Source organism: Oenanthe melanoleuca, chromosome 26, assembly GCF_029582105.1.
Source record: "Oenanthe melanoleuca isolate GR-GAL-2019-014 chromosome 26, OMel1.0, whole genome shotgun sequence".
Classification (NCBI taxonomy): Eukaryota; Metazoa; Chordata; class Aves; order Passeriformes; family Muscicapidae; genus Oenanthe; species Oenanthe melanoleuca.
In genome coordinates this window covers 4,486,985-4,505,120 of record NC_079359.1, presented here as the reverse complement: position 1 = coordinate 4,505,120, position 18,136 = coordinate 4,486,985, and the positions used below count along the sequence as shown (strand labels likewise).

The window sequence follows — 18,136 nt, the reverse complement described above, 5'->3', positions numbered from 1 at the left end:
TCTTCCTTTGGCAGCCTCAGGGTGGGGATTGGGTCCTGCCAGAATGTTCTGAGTGTTGTCACAACTCTGGATTTTAGGGTCTCACCCTCTTTTAAGCCCAACAGAGCACCTTAGTTTGGGGTTTAAACCCTGTTAGGTTCCTCTGTCGTGGTCCGACTCCCCTCTGTGCCCCACCAGGTCCCCCAACTTTGGGGTCTGAGCCCCCCCCAGCCCCTTCACTGGACGATTCCTTTGTTCCAGTTCCTCCAGTTTGGATCTGCCCGTTCCTGCCACTCCCAACATGGCGGCCTCCAGCGCCCGGGCCCTGAGGCGAGGGCGGAAGTGCCACACCCAGCATGGCCGCGCCCAGGGCCTCGCCGCACCCAAGATGGCCGCGCGGGGGCGGAGCCCGCCGCCCGGCCGTGTGTGGCTCCGTCCGTGGCCGCCGGGGGCGGGCAGTGCCGGCCGTGACGCGGCCGCCACGGCGGAGTGGCGGGAGCGGCGGGCGGAGCTGCATCGCACCCACCGGAGGGACCGGCGCTCCCCCAGGTGCCACTCCCAACATGGCGGCGGCGCTGCCCCGGCTCTCCCTGCCGCTCCCGCGAGAGGAGGGGGTGAGTCCTCGCGAGAGCTCGGCGCGGCGGAGCGGCCGACATGGAGCCGAGTGGCGGCCCCGGGCCGGGGCCAGTCCCGGTCCCGGGGAACAACAAGGGCCGCGGTGGGGCGGCCGCGCCCGGGAGGGGCCGTGACTTGGCCCGGCCGCCGCGCAAGGACTCGGAGGTCAGCGCCGCCGCCGGGAGCGGGGTGGCCTTCCCGGGCGGGGCGGGCCGCGCCGGGCCTCGTCCAGGGCCTGCCCGTGGGTGCCGCTGCCCAGGGGCGGTGCCGGTGTCCGGTCGGTGCCGGTGCTCAGGGGCGGTGCCCGTGTCTGGTCGGTGCCGGTGCCCAGGGGCGGTGCCGGTGCCCGGTCGGTGCCGGTGTTCGGCTCTTCCAGCCCGGCTTTCCCCGGGACCAGCCCATTCAGTGGCTCCGGTGCTCCGGGTGTGCTCCCAGGGCCGGTCCTAAACCGGCCGTTCCCTCGGTACCGCTTCCCCGGCCCAGTGGAGCCCAGAGGCCTCTCCCTGCCCGGTCTCGTCGGTGCCGGTTTCCCCTTCATCCATCCCTTCCCTTCCCCAGCTCCGGGCCGCTGTGGCTGCGCTGGAGCGCGGGGATGGTTCGATGCCGTACGGGAGGGACAGGGCTGTGCGGGGGTCTCACAGCCCCTCCGGGCTTTTCTCGGTGTTACCGGTCGGTGCCAGCCCAGGGTGGGGGTCAGGTCCCGCTGCCGAGCCCGGATCAAGTTTGGATCCAGCAAGAGGTGACACCCCCGCGGTGCTGGAGTCACCCTGAGCCTTGGGTTGTGTGGAGCTGAGGTGTCCCGGGGCTTTTCCAAAGCGTTTCATCCTTGGGATGGCCGAGAGCCGTTCACACCAACAGGCTGCTCAGGAAGGTGCCTGGAATGCCAGGGGAGGGATGCGAGGGGGAATCGTGGAGAGCCTGAGCTGCTGGGGGCTCCCAGAGAGCAGAGCCAGCGCGGCCGGGGCTGGAGCTGCCCCTGCCTCTGACTGCCGGAGTTCGGGATTGCCCCCACATTTGGGAGAGTTCTGCTGTGCATTTGCACCTCGTTCAGGGCTGGGTGTCTCTAAATATGTGTAGGTTTGGTTCTGGGTGTGCCCGTTCTTCAGGAATGTGTGCCCCAAAATTTAGGATGGTTCTGCTGTGGCTCTGCTCCTCACTCAGGGGTGGGTGTCCCCAGAGGGTTGTGATGTGGGTCTGCCCTGTGCTCAGGAGTGTGTGTCCCAAAATCCTGCTCAAGGTTTACCCCTCACTCAGAAGTGGGTGCCCCAAAATTTGGGATGGTTCTTGTATGGGTCTGCCCCTCTCTCAGTAGGGTGTGAGGATTCTGTTCTGGATCCTCCCTGTGCTCAGGAATGGGAACCTCATAATTCAGAATAGTTCTGGTCTGGATTTACCCCATGCTCAGGATCCTGAAATTTGTGAGGGTCTTGCTTGTGCATCTGCCCCTGGGTTGATGTTCTTGACTTCCCTAAAGGGAGCAGATGTTTTGTGCTCTAAAGGTTCTCCTGGATGGTTTTACAGCCTCACCAGAGCTGTTTGGAGTCATTTCATCCTCACTAATCCCATCTGCAGGGATGGCACAGGGGGATAGCCCAAATTTTCCCGATTTTGTGCAAAATGGGTGAGCTCTGAGAGCTTCCTGATCCCACAGAAGCCTCTCCCTGTCTCCTGCCGTGTTTGTTGTGCTTTGGGGGCCCCCCCGTGCTCTGGGGGTGCTGCAGTGGCTCCCTGCAGCACAGCCACAGACGCAGGAGGTGGGCTGGAGTTGCCTCGGTAACGTTGGTGCTGCTGCAGGAATGTTTTTGGTCCCTAAACCAGGAAAACCAGCCCTGGATTTGCAGGAGGATGAGGTGAATAGTGAGTGTTTTCAGGGATTTTGGTTTTTCTGAAATATGCTGTAATGGAAGTGATTTTTTACCCTGTGTTTTCAGGGCTATTCGGAGTCGCCAGACCTGGAGTTTGAATATGCAGACACAGATAAATGGACAGCAGAGCTGTCAGGTAAGGAATTCTTCTGTGATGGATCAATTAATCAACCATGATTTTCTCTCCTGGCAGAACTAAATGAACTGTCAATTCCAGTATCACTTTATTATTATATTTAAACTCTATATTGATGATAAATAGAACAGGAAATATGTAATTAATATTTTTGGTTTTACACTGGTTGGGGTTTTATTAGATTTTGATATTTTGGCTAAAACTGCAGTTCCCAGGGCTGAGTTGCAGCTTGGTACAGGTTTTCTCTTTTGGCAGAGCTGTACAGCTACACAGAGGGACCAGAGTTCCTGCTCAACCGAAAATGCTTTGAGGAGGACTTCAGGATCCACAGTAAGAGCCTTTTTCTGGATTCCTCTCCCCCTGGGGAGGGACAGGGATTTCTCTTCCTGGAGAATGCCAGAGGTCCCTGGGGGTCTGCAGCTACTCCTGAGGGACAGCTTCGATCTCTGCTCCCTCTGAGCAGGGACAGGAGTCAAGGGAAGGGCTGGAGCTGTGCCAGGGCAGCCTCAGGCTGGAGATCAGGAAAGGTTCTTCCCCAGAGGTGCTGGCACTGCCCAGGCTCCCCAGGAATGGGCACAGCCCCAAGGCTGCCAGAGCTCCAGGAGAGTTTGGACAGCACTCTCAGGGACCTGGTGAGATTTTGGGCTGTCCTGTGCAGGGCCAGGAGTTGGCCTTTATGGTCCCCGTGGGTCCTGTGCAGCTCAGGATATTCCATGATGGCGCAACTGATGTAATGAGCTGCTCATGAGGAGCCATCCCTCAGCCATGACATATCCCGGGAGTCCTTCCCCCAGAGGCGCCGTGCCATGGTCCCTGTGCTGAGTCCAGAGCTCGAGTGTCCCCTGGCTCTGCTGTGGGTTCAGAACTCGAGTGTCCCCTGGGTCTGCTGTGGGTCCAGAGCTCGAGTGTCCCTTGGCACTGCTGAGTCCAGAACTTGAGTGTCCCCTGGGTCTGCTGTGGGTCCAGAACTCGAGTGTCCCCTGGCTCTGCTGTGAGTCCAGAACTCGAGTGTCCCTTGGCACTGCTGAGTCCAGAACTTGAGTGTCCCCTGGCTCTGCTGTGAGTCCAGAGCTCGAGTGTCCCCTGGCTCTGCTGTGAGTCCAGAGCTCGAGTGTCCCCTGGCTCTGCTGTGAGTCCTGAACTCGAGTGTCCCCTGGCTCTGCTGTGGGTCTGGAACTTGAGTGTCCACTGGCTCTGCTGTGCTGAGTCCACAACTCAAGTGTCCCCTGACTCTGCCATGCTCAGCCCTGCCCCTGCCATGCCCACAGCCCTGCCCTGCCCCTGCCATGCCCACAGCCCTGCCCTGCCCCCGCCGTGCCCATCCTGCCCCTGCCATGCCCATCCTGCCCCTGCCATGCCCATCCTGCCCCTGCCATGCCCATCCTGACCCTGCTGTTCCCAAAGCCCTGCCCTGCCCCTGCCCTGCCCCTGCCGTGCCCATCCTGCCCCTGCCGTGCCCATCCTGCCCCTGCCATGCCCAAAGCCCTGCCCTGCCCTGCCGTGCCCATCCTGCCCCCGCCGTGCCCACAGCCCTGCCCTGCCCCTGCCCTGCCCCTGCCGTGCCCATCCTGCCCCTGCCGTGCCCAAAGCCCTGCCCTGCCCCTGCCATGCCCAAAGCCCTGCCCTGCCATGCCCATCCTGCCCCCGCCGTGCCCACAGCCCTGCCCTGCCCCTGCCGTGCCCATCCTGCCCCCGCCGTGCCCATCCTGCCCCCGCCGTGCCCACAGCCCAGCCCTGCCCTGCCATGCCCATCCTGCCCCCGCCGTGCCCACAGCCCCGTTTCCCCGCAGTGCGGGACAGGACGTGGCCGCAGCTGGAGCGCACGCAGCACCGCACACACGCCATGCGCCTGCTGGACGGGCTGGAGGTGACGGCGCGCGAGAAGCGGCTGCGCGTGGCCCGCGCCATCCTCTACGTGGCACAAGGTGACACTGCCCCGTCTGCCCCTCTAGGGCCACCAAATTACCATCCAGAGCTCCAGAAAATCCAAAATATTGTCATACAGCTAGTATATAGATGTTATATATATTGTACAATGTAGTTTGTATATATTGTACAATGTACTTATACAATTGTATACATACTATATCTATATCTATCTATATCTATATCTATATCTATATCTATATCTATATCTATATCTATATCTATATCTATATCGATATCGATATCGATATCGATATAGATATAGATATATAGTATACATTATATACAATTTATATACTATATGTATAGTATGTATATACACACAATAGATATACAATTATATACATTATATATATATACACACATAGTATACATTATATACAATTAATATACAATATATATATTGTATGTATACATACACAATAGATATACAATTGTATACATTACATATATATACATATATATATATATATACATAGTATACATTATATACAAATAATATAAAATATATATTGTATGTATATAGACACAATAGATATACAATTGTATACTTTATATATATATAGTATACATTATATATATACACATTGTATACATTGTATACAATTGATATACAATATATTATATATATACAATAGAGATACAATTGTATACATTATATATTCATATACTATATAAATTTTTATATATAGTGTCTATTTTCATAATACAGAACTCCTTTTTGTTCATAAAGTTTTTATATTATTTATATATATATAAAGTCTTATATATAAAGATAAGAAGACGTATTTATGCATCTTTATATATAAAGATTATGAAGATAAACTATATAGATAAATATATATGAACATTTATGTATTTAAGTATAAATAGATATATTTATATGCATAATATAAAATATATAGCTATATAAGTAAATATAAATATAAATATAAATATAAATATAAATATAAATATAAATATAAATATATATTTAAATATACATACATATTGATATAAATAAAATTTATAATTATTAGTTATACATAAGATGTGTTTATACATCTTATATATATTTCATATATGTTGCATATATACTATATAATATACAATATATGATGTATAGTTTTGTATTATAAATAGTAAAGTATATATGTATTATATATGTACTGTAGATTATATTGTACTGTGTATTATACTTATATATTTTTATGTGTATATTATATATGAGATTATATGGCACTATGTCTCATATACTATATACATAAGAATGTATAATTTTTATGTTTATACTATACATATATAGTATGTATACTATATATACATACAGTATATATTATTTATATATAAATTATGTATGCTATACGTAACATTTTTATGTATATGCTATATAAATGAGACATAGTACAATATAATCTTATATGTATAATAAATACATAAAAGTATTTAATTATATATATTGCATGAAATACATAATACAATATAATCTGCAATACATATATAATATACTGTATATTGTATATTATATATTGCCTATGTCTTACATATAATACATTGTGTATATATTTATACATTATAATATATGCTATATGTATTTTATATATTATATATTATTTATATTATTCATATATTATGCATTATACACAATAGGTTATATGTATTGTATGTAATATATCAATATATAGTATAATGATTATATAGTATTAATATGATATGAAAATTACTAATTATTTTAATATATAATATTTTGAATAATTTTAATTCCTTGGGGATTTCATTGCACCTGGGATGTCTGGAATGAGGCTGAATCTCATGGGACCTGATAGTTCAGAGCAGTTTGGCCAAAATTTGGCTGATTTTCCTTTGTTACCCCAGTTGTGCAGAGTTCACTGGGTTACCCCAAGAGAACAGTTCCATCCTCTGCATCCCAGTTTTCCCAGTCTGAAGGGAAACATGAAGTGCTGGGGGATCCCTGGGGCTGGGCTCAGGTGTGTCTCCCACACAAGGTGCTGGGGGGATCCCTGGGGCTGGGCTCAGGTGTGTCTCCCACCCAAGGTGCTGGGGGATCCCTGGGGCTGGGCTCAGGTGTGTCTCCCACCCAAGGTGCTGGGGGATCCCTGGGGCTGGGCTCAGGTGTGATTCCCACCCAAGGTGTTTGGGGATCCCTGGGGCTGGGCTCAGGTGTGTCTCCCACCCAAGGTGTGGGGGATCCCTGGGGCTGGGCTCAGGTGTGTCTCCCACCCAAGGTGCTGTGGGGGATCCCTGGGGCTGGGCTCAGGTGTGTCTCCCACCCAAGGTGCTGTGGGATCCCTGGGGCTGGGCTCAGGTGTGTCTCCCACCCAAGGTGCTGGGGGATCCCTGGGGCTGGGCTCAGGTGTGATTCCCACCCAAGGTGCTGTGGGGGATCCCTGGGGCTGGGCTCAGGTGTGATTCCCACCCAAAGGGCTGTGTGGGATCCCTGGGGCTGGGCTCAGGTGTGTCTCCCACCCAAGGTAATGGGGGGATCCCTGGGGCTGGGCTCAGGTGTGATTCCCACCCAAGGTAATGGGGGGATCCCTGGGGCTGGGCTCAGGTGTGATTCCCACCCAAGGTGCTGTGGGGGATCCCTGGGGCTGGGCTCAGGTGTGTCTCCCACCCAAGGTGCTGGGGGGATCCCTGGGGCTGGGCTCAGGTGTGTCTCCCACCCAAGGTGCTGGGGGATCCCTGGGGCTGGGCTCAGCAGGGTCTCCCCACAGGCACCTTCGGGGAGTGCAGCTCTGAGGCCGAGGTGCAGGCCTGGATGAGGTACAACATCTTCCTCCTGCTGGAAGTGGGAACCTTCAACGCCTTGGTGGAGCTGCTCAACATGGAGATTGAGTGAGTACTGTGGGAAAACACTTCAGGAGTGGCTCTGCAGTCACTGGTCCTGGGTGGATGTCTCATGTAGGATTATACCTGATTTCTCCTGAAATTCCCCTTGAATCAAACACCTGGCAGCAAACAGGCAGCTCTGCTCCTCTTCCCATGGCTGCACTGGGAGCAGGGAGTTCATGGCAGCAGTGTCTGTCTCAGGGTTTGGAGTTTAAACAGAGTTTGAATTCCCCCAAATTCCCTCTGAGCTCTTCTCCCTCCACAGCAACAGTGCAGCCTGTTCCAGTGCCGTGAGGAAACCAGCCATCTCCCTGGCTGACAGCACTGACCTCAGGTAAGGAGTGGCAGTGGGGGACCAGGAGGGGGCCAGGCTTTACTGGGAGCTTTGGGAGGCTGGGACAGGCACTGGAAGGGGTCCCAGAGCTGTCCCAGCTCTGAGAGTTTCCACAGGTCTCTGTTGTGCTCAGGCTGCAGACTGGGGATATGAAATCAGTAAAATTTAGGAAAGCAGATTTTTTTCCTGTTTGGACTTGCAGAGACTTTTTTCCCCAGTGGCTGTGTGCTGGTGTGGAGCAGGTCCATGAATTGTGGATGTGGTCTGGGTTGCTGCAGCTTCTCCCTGGGCCCTGGGTGGGTGCTGACAGTGCTGCCATAGCTTATCCCAGTCTCTGGGATTCAGCTGCCCTGGGTTTTGCAGGGTGCTGCTGAACATCATGTACCTGATTGTGGAGACTGTGCGCCAGGAGGCCGAGGGGGACAAGCCTGAGTGGAAGAGCATGAGGCAAACCTTCAGAGCAGAGCTGGGTGAGGACCAGGAGCTGGGGTAGAGCTCCCAGGGCAGGAGACAGTGACGTGGGATTTGGCTCTAGGAGTCAGATAATAGTGACTGGCAGCACTGGGTTGGTTTCTGCTTGACTTGTGGGGCAGAGGGAGGTGAGCAGAGGAAGCCATCCAGCCTCTTCTGCTGCTGGATGCTCTCTCTCTGGGAAAAAAAAAAAAACAGAATATTGGAGCTGTTGTTTCCTCTCAACACAGAGGTAAGAAATTATGGAGTTTACAAGGCTTTGGAAGGGGAAAGGGTGAGGTGAAGGTCTGGGGTGAGGTAAGGGTCTTGGAGCTGGTGCTGCTGGTGATTGGGGTGAGGCCAGGGATGAGGAATTGCTGGCTGATGGTGCTGTGTGTTTCCAGGAGCCCCCCTGTACAACAATGAACCCTTCTCTGTCATGCTCTTTGGGATGGTGACCAAATTCTGCAGTGGCCATGCTCCACACTTCCCTATGAAGAAGGTGCTGCTTCTGCTCTGGAAGACTGTGCTGGTAAGGAGAGGACGTGGGATGTGTGGTTTGATACTTGGCAGAGGAGGGAATTCTGCTCTCAGAGTTGGATGTAATTGCTCCATCCTCTTGTTCTGGTGTTCAGTTTTCCTTTAAACCCAACCCCAGGGTTTTTTCCATAGTGAAGCATTGGGTGTTGGTGTCTGGAGCTGGATACTAAGGACAGACCCAAGGCAAGGTTCCTGGCTGGGGAAAGCAAAGCCCTGAACTCTGCAGTTGTGGATGCCTGGACATCCTCCTGCCCCTCCTGCCTCTCTCAATGCCAAGAGGAGCACAGGACAGACAGCTCCTATATGAAACCATGGGGAAGGATTTGGGTTCCTTGGGATGAGAGATTTCGAGGGGCTGGAGCATGTCCAGGGAAGGGAACATTGCTGGGGAAGGGTCTGGAGCAGCTGAGGGAACTGGGGAGCTCAGCCTGGAGAGAAGGAGGCTCAGGGGGGACCTTTTGTCTCTGCACAACTCCCTGACAGGAGGAGGCAGCCAGGTGGGGGTCAGGCAGAAGAGACAGGACAAGAGAAAACAACATCAAGCTGTGCCAGGGGAGGTTTGGGTTGGATATTGGGAAATTTCTTTCATGGAAAGAATGGTCAGGCATTGGCTGCCCAGGGCAGGGGGATTTAAAGGACACGTAGATGTGGCACCTGGGGACATGGATTAGTGGTGGCCTTGGCAGTGCTGTGGGGCAGTTGGACTCTGTGATCCCAGAGAGCTTTTCCAACCTGATCCTGCGGTGCTGCCAGGCGAGTTTGGGAAGGGCAGGTGTGCATGCCCCTGGAGCTCCCCACGCTCAGCACGCTGTGGTGTCCCTTGCAGTGCACCCTGGGAGGCTTTGAGGAGCTGCAGAGCATGAAGGCAGAGAAGAGGGAGGTGCTGGGGCTGCCCCCCCTGCCCGAGGACAGCATCCAGGTGATCCGCAGCATGCGCGCGGCCTCCCCGCCCGCCTCCGCCTCCGACCTCATCGAGCAGCAGCAGAAACGCGGCCGCAGGGAGCACAAGGTGGGGACAGGGACGTCAGGGAGGGTGGCCATCACAGGGAGAATCTTAAAGGATTTTTCCAGTCTGGCTTTCTCAGGCTTGGCTGGGATTTTTCTCAAGCTAGAGCCTCTTTCTCTACTGTAAACACAAGAGAAAGAATCATAACAAAAGATAAACACCTGCTGGATCCATGAGAAACCTGGGACAAGAGGTGTCTCCTCCTCTGACCAATGATCTGTCTGTATTTTGTTTTTCACAAAGTGCCTTATTTAAGGCAGTGGCTTCCTTCAATCAATTGCTCTTTCTTGCTCTTTCTTACACCATGCAAGGAAGTGCCATGTTACTGTGTCCTTTTGCTGCTCTGTAACCCCATATACAGTAACAAGGGAGGGCACTGCCAGGGTCTGGGCTTGTTTTCAGGAAATTCCCTTCCTGCTCTCCCTGCTGCAGGCCCTCATTAAGCAGGATAACCTCGATGCCTTCAATGAGCGGGATCCGTACAAAGCCGATGACTCCCGCGAGGAAGAGGAGGAGAATGACGATGACAACAGCCTGGAGGGAGAGACCTTCCCCCTGGAACGGGATGAAGTGATGCCCCCCCCCACCCAGCACCCCCCCAGCGACCGCATCACCTGCCCCAAGGGGCTGCCCTGGGCCCCCAAGGTCCGGTGAGTCGGGGGCTCCCTGCTGGGAGAGCTGGAGCAGGGTCAGGGAGACAGAGGCTGTTGTGATTTTGAGATTCAGATCCCTGAGTCTCAGCAGGAAAGTAGGGAGGGTGTTTGGGATGGTGTTTTGATGGCTGTTTTCTTGTGGGGTTAGCTGGGCACCCTTTACCTGACCACAAGGCCTTTCCCTGTGCCTGGGCTGTGCCATTCCCTGTGTCTGGGCCGTGCCTTTCCCTGTGTCTGGGCCGTGCCTTTCCCTGTGTCTGGGCCGTGCCTTTCCCTGTGTCTGGGCCGTGCCTTTCCCTGTGTCTGGGCCGTGCCTTTCCCTGTGTCTGGGCTGTGCCATTCCCTGTGCCTGGGCTGTGCCTTTCCCTGTGCCTGGGCTGTGCCTTTCCCTGTGCCTGGGCTGTGCCTTTCCCTGTGTCTGGCTGTGCCTCTTCCAGGTGCACAGGAAGATGTGACTCTTCCCTTCCCCTTTGCTGCAGGGAGAAGGACATTGAGATGTTCCTGGAATCCAGCCGCAGCAAATTCATCGGCTACACGCTGGGCAGGTGGGTTCAGAGCCAGCCCACTGTGGGTGGCCTGTGGGAGAGGCCAGTCTGGGGGCTGCTTTTGTCTCTACATGGCAGCAGGGAAGGCTTTGGCTGGCTGGTCCCTGGGTGGTCTCTGCCCCACCCCTGGGTGCTCAGCCCTGCTCCCAGCCTGACTCTTTCCCTCCTCCAGTGACACCAACACTGTGGTGGGCTTGCCCAGGCCCATCCATGAGAGCATCCGCACCCTGAAGCAGGTGAGTTAAGGAATTCCTCCAGCTCCTGCTGATGTATGGGTGCCCCTTGCCCATCTCCCTGCTCCCATTTTCTCCTTCCTTCACCCAGTGATGAGAGAGCAGCCTTAAGCTTTCTTCTCATCCAGGACTCACAGGTTGTCTGAGCCCCTTCCTTAGGGGCCTCCATCCCTTCCTTATGGGCCTCCATCCCTTCCTTAGGGGCCTCCATCCCTTCCTTAGGGGCCTCCATCCCTTTTTAGGGGGCTCCATCCCTTCCTTAGGGGGCTCCATCCCTTCCTTAGGGGCTTCCATCCCGTCCTTAGGGGGCTGTATCCCTTCTTTAGGGGGTTTTATCCCTTCCTTAGGGACCTCCATCCCTTCCTTAGGGGCTCCATCCCTTTCTGAAGGGGTTTTATCCCTCTCTTCATGTCTTCATCCCTTCCCTGCTGGCCTTATCCCAGACCTGAGCCCAGCAGCTCCCACCCTGCACATCTGCCCAGGTCACCCCTGGGACAGGGACCTGGGAGGGGTGGAGCAGATGGTGGGACAGGCTGGGGCAGCTCTGGGGGCTGTGGTGACCCTGTCCTGTCCCCCTGCAGCACAAGTACACATCCATTGCTGAGGTGCAGGTGCACATGGAGGAGGAGTACCTGCGCTCCCCGCTCTCCGGGGTGAGTGTGGGAGTGGGTGGGATGCAGATCCTGGGCTGGGAGCTGGGGACTTCTGGTCCTGCCAGGTTTTTTTTGGCTGGGCTGAGGGGTTTGTTTTGCTGGGGAAGGGGTTCTCTGGGGCAGAGGGGTTTTGGCAGGAGTTGGGGTATCCTGCCCTTGGGTTCATGCCCATGGTACTGGTGGCAGCTCCTGGAATGAGGTTTTCTGGTCTCTCCTGGCACCAGGGGGAAGAGGAGGTGGAGCAAGTGCCTGCAGAGATCCTGTACCAGGGCCTGCTGCCCAGCCTGCCCCAGTACATGGTGAGCTGAGGAGCACTGGGGTTCCCTGGATCAGTCCCTTCCCAGTGATGCATGCCAGGTTTTCACCCCCTGTCCCTGCCCTGATCCTCCCTCCTGCAGTGGGGAAAGGGTCTGTGGCCAGTCCCCTGCAGTTCCCACTCCCCCTCAATCTCTCTTTTCTTCCCAGATTGCTCTGCTGAAGATCCTGCTGGCTGCAGCCCCCACCTCCAAAGCCAAGACAGACTCCATCAACATCCTGGCAGATGTCCTGCCAGAGGAGATGCCGTGAGTGGCTGTGGAGCAGAGGGGCTGGGGAGGGAGGGAGCTGCAGGAGGGACCAGGGCTGGGGCTCCCTGGGGGATGTGACCCTGCTCTGCCCTGGATTGTGCCCTGCAGGAACTGGGAGGGGCAGACCTTGCCCCAGCCCAAGGGCTATGGAATCATGGAATGTTTTGGGTGGGAAGGGACCTTAAAGCTCCTCCAGTTCCACTCCCTCCCATTGGCAGGGACACCTTCCACTAGACAAGGTTAGGCTTGGACACTTCCAGGGGTGGGACAGCCACAGCTTCCCTGAACAGCCTGTGGCACCCTGAGAGGGGAGAATTGCTGCTGATGCCATCCCTGTGTCCCTCAGGACCACGGTGCTGCAGAGCATGAAGCTGGGCGTGGATGTCAATCGGCACAAGGAGATCATTGTCAAGGCCATCTCTGCCGTGCTGCTGCTCCTGCTCAAGCACTTCAAGCTCAACCACATCTACCAGGTGAGGTGGGCGGGGTCCAGCTGTACCCACGGGTCTTTGGGCACGGCAGGACCCCGAGTGGGTCCCTGTTCACCCACATTTCTCCTCCCCAGTTTGAGTACATGGCCCAGCACCTGGTCTTTGCCAACTGCATCCCGCTCATCCTCAAGTTCTTCAACCAGAACATCATGTCCTACATCACTGCCAAGAACAGGTGAGGGAGAGCACTGCCCACCTGCATTCCTGGGGGATGTGGGGAGGGGTCTCTGTTTCTTTGGCCCCTCTGCTGTCCCTCCCTGGTAGTGCCTCAGGCTCAGGCAGACCTGGGAAGTTCCCAGCACAGCCCATCTGGGGGAACAGCACAACCACCCCTCTCCTTCCTGCAGCATCTCCGTGCTGGACTATCCCTACTGTGTTGTGCACGAGCTGCCAGAGCTGACAGCAGAGAGCCTGGTGAGTCCTCTGCTGGGACAGCCCTGGCACCTGGGCTGCTTCCTGGGGAATTTGGGGTGCAGGGAGGCAGCAGGGCTCCAGCACCCAGCCCTTGCACCCTCAGCTGTCCTCAGCTCGGCCCCTGCTGCTGCTGGGATTTTGGGGAGGGGGATGGAGATGGCAGGTGGAGCTGGGGAAGGGGCTGGAGCACCAGGAGCAGCTGAGGGGGCTGGGGGAGAGGGACTCAGCGTGGAGGAAAGGAGGCTCAGGGGGAACCTTTTGGCTCTGCACAACTCCCTGACAGGAGGTTGGGGTTCAGGTTCTGCTCCCAGGGAACAAGGGGCAGGACAAGAGAAAATGGCCTCAGGTTGTGCCAGGTTGAATATTGGAGAAAAATTCTTTGTGGAAAGGTTGGTCAGGCACTGGTACAGGCTGGCCAGGGCAGTGTTGGAGTCACCATCCTTGAAGTGTTCAAAAAATGTGTGGGTGTGGATGTGGCACTTGGGGACAGGGATTACTGGTTGCCTTGGCAGTGCTGGGGGAACAGTTGGACTTGATGATCTCAGAGGACTTTGCCAATCTTAATAATTCCATGATTGGATGATTCCATGCCACATGCTGTGCTGTTCCCTTTGGACATGGCTCCTCAGATCACCACAGCCTCTCCCCATCCCCACTCCAATCCCTTGCCTGACCCACAGGAAGCTGGAGACAACAACCAGTTCTGCTGGCGGAACCTCTTCTCCTGCATCAACCTGCTGCGCATCCTCAACAAGCTGACCAAGTGGAAGCATTCCCGCACCATGGTGAGCCTGGGGATGCTCTGGAGCTCAGCAGGGCCAGGCACCAGTTCTGGGGGTAACCTGGGGCAGCCCAGAGCCTGGTGAGGGGTGGGTGAGGAGGGCTTGGCACAGGGATCCTTGCCAGGGATCTGGGGGTGCTCTGCAGATGCTGGTGGTGTTCAAGTCGGCGCCCATCCTGAAGAGGGCTCTGAAGGTGAAGCAGGCCATGATGCAGCTCTACGTGCTGAAGCTGCTCAAGGTGCAGACCAAGTACCTGGGCAGGCAGTGGAGGAAGAGCAACATGAAAACCATGTCAGCCATTTACCAGAAAGTGCGGCACCGCCTCAACGACGACTGGGCCTACGGCAACGGTACGTCCTGGCATCCCTGCATCCCTGTATCCCTGTATCCCTGTATTCCTGCATCCCTGCATCCCTGCATCCCTGTATTCCTGTATCCCTGTATTCCTGGAATCCCTGCATCCCTGTATCCCTGTATTCCTGTATCCCTGTATTCCTGTATTCCTGGAATTCCTGCATCCCTGGAATTCCTGCATCCCTGCATCCCTGTATTCCTGGAATCCCTGCATCCCTGTATTCCTGCATCCCTGCATCCCTGTATTCCTGCATCCCTGCATCCCTGCATCCCTGTATTCCTGTATTCCTGGAATTCCTGCATCCCTGCATCCCTGTATCCCTGTATCCCTGTATTCCTGGAATTCCTGCATCCCTGTATTCCTGGAATTCCTGCATCCCTGCATCCCTGCATCCCTGTATCCCTGTATTCCTGGAATTCCTGTATTCCTGTATTCCTGTATTCCTGGAATCCCTGTATCCCTGTATTCCTGGAATTCCTGCATCCCTGCATCCCTGCATCCCTGTATCCCTGCATCCCTGTATCCCTGCATCCCTGTATCCCTGTATCCCTGTATTCCTGGAATTCCTGTATTCCTGTATTCCTGTATTCCTGGAATCCCTGTATCCCTGTATTCCTGGAATTCCTGCATCCCTGTATCCCTGCATCCCTGCATCCCTGTATTCCTGGAATTCCTGTATTCCTGGAATTCCTGCATCCCTGTATCCCTGGCATCCCTGTATTCCTGGAATTCCTGCATCCCTGTATTCCTGGCATCCCTGCATCCCTGTATCCCTGTATTCCTGGAATCCCTGCATCCCTGTATCCCTGTATCCCTGTATTCCTGTATTCCTGGAATCCCTGCATCCCTGTATCCCTGTATTCCTGGAATTCCTGTATCCCTGCATCCCTGCATCCCTGTATTCCTGTATTCCTGGAATTCCTGCATCCCTGTATCCCTGCATCCCTGCATCCCTGTATTCCTGCATCCCTGCATCCCTGTATCCCTGCATCCCTGTATCCCGGAATTCCTGTATTCCTGCATCCCTGCATCCCTGTATCCCTGTATTCCTGGAATTCCTGCATCCCTGCAATCCCTGTATTCCTGGAATTCCTGCATCCCTGCATTCCTGTATCCCTGGAATTCCTGCATTCCTGCATCCCTGGCATTCCTGCATCCCTGGCATTCCTGCATCCCTGGAATCCCTGCATCCCTGGCATTCCTGCATCCCTGGTATTCCTGTATCCCTGCATCCCTGGCATTCCCAGCCCTCCCACTCCAGGGTCTGTGCCCCAAGCTCACCCTCTGATGCTCAGGCAGGTGTGCTGGGCTGGCCTTGGTGCACCTTGGCTGGTTGAACTCGACCAGGTTCCCACCAAGCTGCTCTGTCACTCCCTTTCCCAGCTGGACAGGGCAGAGAAAATCAGATGGGAAATTACTTGTAGTTTGAGATAAGTAGTTTAGTACAGCAAGAGCAGCAAAAAAAAGTTTGTTCTCTACTTCCCATAAGCAAATGATACTCAGCCACTTCTGGGAAGCTGGGCTGCAGCACGTGGAGTGGCTGCTCTGGAAGGCATATGTTTTAAATAACAAATGCCCCATCATTCCTCCTCCTTCCCTTAGCTTTTATATCTGATCTGACTCACAGTCTGGAACATTCCCTTGGCTGGTTTGGGTCAGCTGGCCTGTGTCCTCTCCCAGGGTCTTGCCCACTTCCATTTTCTTGATGGGGTGGGAATGCTGGGAGACAGTGCTGGGGCTGTGCCTGTGGTGGGATGCTGAAGTGCTGGTGGAGCTGTTGGTGGCTCCTGGCTCTGCCCTTGGTGGAAATACCTACAAAGACCTTTCCCAGGTGTGAGGGGGCTGTATGGCTATTCCAGACCCTATGACATCATGCTCAGAATATAAAGTGGGGGGAAGAAGGAGGAATTGGGGGATGTTGGGAGTGATGGTGTTTGTTCCAAGTCACCATTCCCTGTTCTCCTGAAGGTGCTGCCACCTGCCTGCTCATGGGAAGCAGGGATTTAATTCCCTGTTTTTCTTTCCTTGTGTTGTACAGCTTTGCTTGCTTCATTAAGCTGTCATTATCCCAGTTTTCCAGCTTTTACCCTCCTGATTGTTCCTGCTCTGGCTGCTGGGGGGATGGGGCTCAGCCTGGCTGGGTTAAAGCAGCACTCTGCAGGCTCTGGGCTGGCTGAGAGTCCCCAGCCCCTGCCTGACCCCTGTCCCCCGTTGCCAGACCTGGATGCCCGTCCCTGGGATTTCCAGGCAGAGGAATGTGCCCTGCGGGCCAGCATCGAGCGCTTCAACGCGCGGCGCTACGACCGCGCCCACGGCAACCCCGACTTCGTGCCGGTGGATAACTGCCTGCAGAGCGTGCTGGGCCAGAGGGTGGAGCTGCCCGAGGAGTTCCAGGTCAACTACGACCTCTGGCTGGAGAGGGAGGTCTTCTCCCGGCCCATCTCCTGGGAGGAGCTGCTGCAGTGATGGACTGGGCACGGAGGCGGGAGGGGAGGCTTGGAGAGCTCGGGGCTGTCGCAGGGCAGCGAGTTTGGGGGGTCTGGGTGCCTGTGCTGCTCTGGTGGGCTTGGGAAGAGCGTGGAGTCCTCACTGTGACCACATCCTGCCCCTCTGCCTCCTCCCAGGCTCATCCCAAAGCTGGGGGTGCCCTGGGGGTTTGCTGTGGGGTGGAGGATCTCTGCCCACCCCATGTGATGATTTCAGAGGCACCGCCCTTGTTGTGCCCCCCCAGCCAAGAAGGGGAGGGGGTGGCAGTGGGGAGCAGGGTGGGACAACAGGCTGGCCCTGCCCAGCCCCTCTGGGGGGTTGGGGAGGCTGGGGGGGCCTGAGGGGCTGGGGACCTCCCCTCAGCCCAGGAGGGGTGCAGGAGCTGTACATATATTATATATATTTGGTGATACCTCTGCCCTGAGTGTGCCTGGGCTCTGTCCATGTCCCTGACCATCCTGCCTGGAGCTGGGCTAGGATGAGAGTTCCTCATCCCATGTCCTTGTCCCCACTCATGCCTCAAACCCTGGCCCCTCACCAGAAGGTTTGTCTTACCTTGCACCCAGGTCCATTGGTTTGGGGGGCAGGTTCTCCCAGGGATTTGCCTGTCCCGTTCACTGAACCCTCCTCCAGCTCTGTCCTGGGATTTCTGACACCAGTGTGGTGTCCTGGGATTTTCTTTGGTCCCTGCTCCCAGCAGAGGATCCTGTCACCAAATCCTGCCAGAGCTCAGCCTTGCACATTGCCTGCCTCAGTTTCCCTGGCAGAGGGGCAGCAGCAGCCCTGGGGGAGGAAATCCTGGGGGATTCACCCTGATCTGAGGCAGGGATTTGCAGAGATGGTTGGGAGCAGAGGGAGCCTGGGACAGGCCCAGTTCCCACCCCATCACCTGCTGGAGCTCCAGGAGTGAATCCAGCTGTGGGGGATGCTCAGCCCCAGCCCTGGAAACAGCAAACTCAACCTTAGGAGACATCAGAGGAGTTCTGTGGGCTCAGCCTGGATCTTAGCCTGCCCTATCCGTGCCTGCAGCCCCATCCCACCCTCTTCCCCATCAGCCAGGGGATCATCAATGACCCATCTGGGTGCCAGGGCTTCACCCTGACCTTGTGCCCCTGTGGGCAGCTCAGAACCAGCCCTGGCTGTGCCCCCGGGGTCCTGCCAGGGCTGCACCCACCCCTGGCACCCACCTGGTGCCTCCAGCACCATCCTGCCCCCAAACCCCTTCCCAGCACCACAACAGGCCTGAGGAGCCTGTTGGGAGTCTCCATCCCCAGCCC

At 55.0% G+C, this 18,136-nt stretch overlaps 1 protein-coding gene across 6 annotated transcripts; it reads left to right on the top strand.

Annotated features, from left to right (window-relative positions):
• The first annotated feature begins 320 nt into the window (after positions 1–320).
• STRIP1 (striatin interacting protein 1) lies at positions 321–17,273 on the top strand. 6 transcript variants are annotated; one of them, XM_056511246.1, is made up of 21 exons: positions 321–593; positions 2,526–2,595; positions 2,851–2,925; positions 4,386–4,520; positions 7,236–7,356; positions 7,616–7,684; positions 8,048–8,154; positions 8,539–8,666; positions 9,501–9,683; positions 10,113–10,330; positions 10,813–10,878; positions 11,051–11,114; positions 11,693–11,764; positions 11,989–12,063; positions 12,230–12,327; positions 12,677–12,803; positions 12,896–12,996; positions 13,169–13,235; positions 13,916–14,020; positions 14,163–14,367; positions 16,591–17,273. In XM_056511246.1, the coding sequence occupies exons 1-21, from the start codon at positions 336–338 to the stop codon at positions 16,836–16,838; spliced, it is 2,592 nt and encodes an 863-aa protein (XP_056367221.1). In that variant the 5' UTR covers positions 321–335; the 3' UTR covers positions 16,839–17,273. The 6 variants fall into 6 exon arrangements, with proteins under 6 accessions (XP_056367221.1, XP_056367219.1, XP_056367223.1 ...); XM_056511244.1 differs by having other exon boundaries at positions 13,865–14,020; XM_056511248.1 differs by lacking the exon at positions 321–593 and adding an exon at positions 604–759.
• The last annotated feature ends 863 nt before the right edge of the window (positions 17,274–18,136 follow it).